This window comes from Nanorana parkeri, unplaced genomic scaffold (genome assembly GCF_000935625.1).
Source record: "Nanorana parkeri isolate BGI_ZX_2015 unplaced genomic scaffold, ASM93562v1 scaffold281, whole genome shotgun sequence".
Taxonomy (NCBI): Eukaryota; Metazoa; Chordata; class Amphibia; order Anura; family Dicroglossidae; genus Nanorana; species Nanorana parkeri.
In genome coordinates this window covers 120194-124908 of record NW_017306549.1, presented here as the reverse complement: position 1 = coordinate 124908, position 4715 = coordinate 120194, and the positions used below count along the sequence as shown (strand labels likewise).

At 43.2% G+C, this 4715-nt stretch overlaps 1 protein-coding gene across 1 annotated transcript in view; it reads right to left on the bottom strand.

Annotated features, from left to right (window-relative positions):
- Positions 1-1427, bottom strand: part of LOC108787743 (sulfotransferase 6B1-like) — a 15086-nt gene extending 13659 nt beyond the window's left edge. Inside the window, exon 1 of the mRNA XM_018557365.1 lies at positions 1206-1427. Coding sequence (XP_018412867.1) covers positions 1206-1425 — 220 coding nt within the window. The 5' untranslated portion in view covers positions 1426-1427. The remainder of the gene's footprint in view (positions 1-1205) is intronic.
- Between the last annotated feature and the right edge of the window lie 3288 nt (positions 1428-4715).

Here is a 4715-nt window from a genome sequence, read left to right as displayed (position 1 = left end):
ATCGCCCCCCCCCCCACCCCCTACTAGCCAGCCAGGCTTTATGTCTAAATAATGGTCATGGATTTTAGGGAGGACCCCATGCTGGGTTTTTTTTTTGCATGGTTTGTCCCTCCAAATCCATATCAGACCCTTATTAGGGAAAGGGTCTGGTATGGATTTTGGGAAGGAGTTTGCTATAAATCCCCCTCGAAATCCCTAAAAACAAATGTGGAGTAAGAACACAGCCCTGCAGTACTCCCATACTCATAATAGTACTGGCAAGACACAATTGCCCATCATCATTGATTGCGGCCTGTTTATCAAAAAATCTCTTATCCACAAACATCACAAAAATGTGACAAAAAGTTACTTCTGTGAGATAACATCCTACAGATGAACCATGTGCAGGATTAAGGTATCCCTCAAGTATAATATTTAAAACATTTGTGCAAGAATTTTGCATTTTTAATAATGCCCTTTAAACCTTATTAAAAGACCAGTTGGTACAATACAGAAAATATTCCAGTGGGGCTGTCCCAGCAGAACTAGCAGATACAGCATGTTGGCGTAGAGTAGCACAGCTAAACAGAGAGGAAACTAGCTACCACTTGGTACTGACTGCAGGAACACATTCCCATGTGTTCCCTGCAGCTGTCATGTGACCTGTAACATCCTTGCTGAGCTACAGGGAACCAATAGGAAGGTTTTCATGGGTTCACCTTTCTGCTGACAACCAATCACAGGAAAGTCTCCCTACCATAAGTGCAGTACATAATCTATGGGTTGTCCTGGTGGAATGGAGACTGCGAGTTGCCTCTGACATTACACACAACACAGCCTGGATCTACAGGATGCAGGGTTTTCATTAAAATCCTGGAACTGTATGTTATAGGTTACCTGCAGCAGAAAAAAGTCAGGTCACCAGCTTGGATGCAAAATCTTTCTATGCTGCGTTTATCTCAGTACTGGAGGGACAATAATACAAACTTATTTAGTTAAAATCCTGGGAAGGTTGAGAGGCATATTATAGGTTAAATACATCAGACAAAGTCAGGTCACCAGCTTGGATGCACCATCTTCCTATGCTGTGTAAATCTCAGTACTGGTTGAAAAATAATACAAACACTTTTGGCAAGTAAACTACCTCCCATATTAAGCATTGAGTTCAGCTTTAAGAAAACAGACTTCCATTTAACAAAAACAAAATTCACTTGCTACAAACTTACCACATTTTGGATATGTTACAATTAGCACATCATCTTCTCTGGCATCCAATTTCTCCATTGCTTGAAAAGTTGCCTCGCTGCAGAGAAGGCTAGGGTATAGAATGCCCTTATAACTAAATTTCAGCTCTTCTGGTGTCATCTTGGTTGCCTGTTGTGCAACTTTCTTAATTTCTGCCATGAATTTCTCTTTCATTGTTTTTTTCCCTTCAGAGACAGACATCTTTCCTACAGACTATAAGCACAAAGACTGGCAGTGTTTTCACAAGCACTTCCTTTTTAAATGAGGCACAGGGAGGGGGCAGAGTACACACCAGCACCGCCTTATTCTTGCACATATTCCCTAGTGTTAAACACGGCTTATTACACAACCTCTGAAGATTGGGAGTCATGCAAGGCAGTCAAGTACAAATACATGTAATGTACTTTAACCTACTGACAAGAATGACAAGTCACTTTACTAGTATCTACACAAGAGATTGTGTGACCGTTTACACTGAAAACAATGACATAAAAGTTTACTCGGCATGACAGAATTCTGTGGGAGGTGGTCATAGTGGATGGGCTGCTGCGACTTACATGCTTTCCCCAGTGCTTAGTAGTAGTAGATGGGCTGTTGTAGCTTAAAAGCTACCCACCCTGCCTGCTAGTGTTGGGTGGGCTGCTGAAAAGTGATAAAGCTTGCCTTTGCCGCTACCATTTGTTTGCAGTGAATATATTCACAAAGTTTGCAAATCATGAACTTTTGTGGCAAATACTTTGCAGGTTCGCTTGCAGAAATAAGAAGAAAAATATATTGCAGTGCATAGCCTTCACCCCTATTCAGCTGAGTCACAAGAACCAATCATTTGAAGGAATCCATCACCCAGACCTCTTTCTATTAAAGATTTTAGTAGGGACAGATGACAGTTTTGTGTAGGGAGAGATGCCTTTTGTTTGACAATAGCTTGCTTATTAGTCCTACAAATAGCCAAAAATCCCCCCCCCTCCCCCCCTCGTTGCAAAGTTTTTTGTGAGATTGTTTGTGAACCAAACACAGGTAGATCTCATTGATACTGCTCAGAGATCAGGGGAGCTCTGCTCCCCATGTTGGTTGCTGTGTTTTTCTCTCTGTCCTAGGTGCTCGGCTTCCAGCCTATTGCAGGTTCACAGGCCTGCAGCCCATCTACTGTCAGCCTCTCCCTTCTAGAGCAAGCACACCTGTTGCTTGGGGTTTAAGCAACGTGTAAGCTATGCTTGCCAAACCCAACCCCCATGTTTCCCATGCTTGCTTTCGCATTCCACGTATCTCCAGTGCTTCCCAGTTGCTTTGTGTATTCCGAGGACCCCATGTGCTACCCACTTTGCTTGTGTAGCCTGAGATTCCCCTGTATTTTCTTCATTCCCATGTACTCCTGTGTTTACCACTAGTGACGCCTGCATACGCTTCCGCGCCAAGCGTATACGCGCGTGCGTGCGCGCAGTCGGCGTGTTTTTGCATGGCGTGTTTGTGGCGTGTTTGTGAGGTTAGTAAATCAACCCCCTTTTGTAATGTTTGGACACCCCTGCTTTCTTTGGGTGGACCTGCATTTGCCCACTAGAGAATCTACATGTCTTCCCTGGTCCCTCTACACTTCTATGTGCTCCTCTGAGTATCAGAAGAATCTCCTTTGTGTCCTCCCTGGACTCCTCTGCATTCCCAGTGTCAACGTGCATTTATCCACTAGAGACTCTCTGTGTATTCCCTGGATCCCTCTGCACTTTGGTATGCTTCTCTGTGTATCACAAGAGACACCTTCATGTATTCCCTGGACTTCCTACACTCCCAGTTGTAATGCTCTGGACTACAAATCCCAGAGACGTAAAGCTTATTCCAAAGATGAGCACAGATGTAAAGCTTGGCAAAACTATAATTTCTATTTTGTTGTCTGTTCTTGCAGTAAACTCAAGGGAACTGACCCAGTAGCATTTAAAGTACTTTACTTGGGGGAAAATGCTGCATATACAAACTTAGTTACGGGAAAAACAAATATAAACAAAACCATACACACAGGCTGCTACAAACAATCACATGCACCCACTACACTATCCTTCAAGTACATGTAATGGTTTCTTAGAGACAAAACACTAAAATAGTACTTAGCTTCAAGCTGCAGATTCCGTAAATGAACAGTGTTGTGAGCGGCGTCATCCGCAGTCATTACGAGCACCCGTTACTTTTGGGATATCGGGTAATGGGTGCGGCAAAGTATATGGATATTGCTTTATATAGTATATATCTGGGGACCTGTGGCACACTGGCAAGTTGTGATTAACTCCAAACACATGCGTCGTGTATACTTTACAAAAAAAATTGCCGCGAGGTGCTACAGTGTTCGGGTTTGGCTTGAAGAAAAGGTGGCAACCCTAACAGGACTCCTTGGCACTTAAGCATTCGCAGGAAAATGGCTTCTCGTTGCAGTCTCTGCTAAGTCCTTTGTATTAGAGTCCGCTGTTGGTCAGAGTGATGTCCCTGTCTTGAAGTCCTGTTCATTACGGAATTTACGGAATCTGCAGCTTGAAGCTAAGTACTATTTTAGTGTTATGTCTCTAAGAAACCATTACATGTACTAGAAAGATAGTGTAGTGGTTGTATGTGATTGTAGCAGCCTGTATGTATGTTTTTGCTTTTATTGCTGTTTTTTTTCTTTTCCTAACTTTGGCTACTGGGTCAGTTTCCTTGAGCTTTACTGCAAGAACAGACAACAAAATAGAAATTAAAGTTTTGCCAAGCTTTACATGTGGGCTTGTCCTTAGGATGAGGATATCCCAAAACCAGTGTATACCGGCATTTTTCTCAAGAGGCATCTTTGTACCTTGACAAAGATGCCTATATATATTGACTAATAAGCAAGCTACCTGGACTCTCTGTGTGTCAGGACACTAGCTGTGCCCCATTCCCCCCCCCCTCCACACACACACACACACACACACACACACACACACTGACCGTGTCTCCAGTCTCCAGTCAGCATTTTTTGTACTTCCTGGGGATTCCTACACCACTATTAAACCTGTTTTACTGTTTTCAGTGTTTCTTTGGACTTCCTAGTGTGTTCCAGTGCCTGTAGTCTTTTGTGCCTGTACTCTGGAATGCTGTCCACTTGAAGAGAGTTTCTATATGCCTACATTCCTGTGCACTCCATACTGCTAGAGTGCTATAGTGACATTCAGCTGTTAGTTTACCTGAGCTACCTGTGCACTGCTTATGAGTACCTGCAATTCAGCTCCTGAGTCTCTATAGCCAGCTCTATCTGTCTATCTGTTGTGTACATCTTTATTATCAGGGCTGTTACAGTCTTTCTTCTGCGAACCAGTTTATCCTGTACCACAGTGCAACACTTATCCTGAACCTCCATGTTGAATCAGACTCTTTCTCTGTGTGCCACTAAATCCCGAATAACACCACTGCAACTGTCTAGTGTATTCTGTACCATAGTGCAATAGTTATCCTGTACTTGTGTGTGCCACTGTATCCAGAGTCTCAGCGCTGCA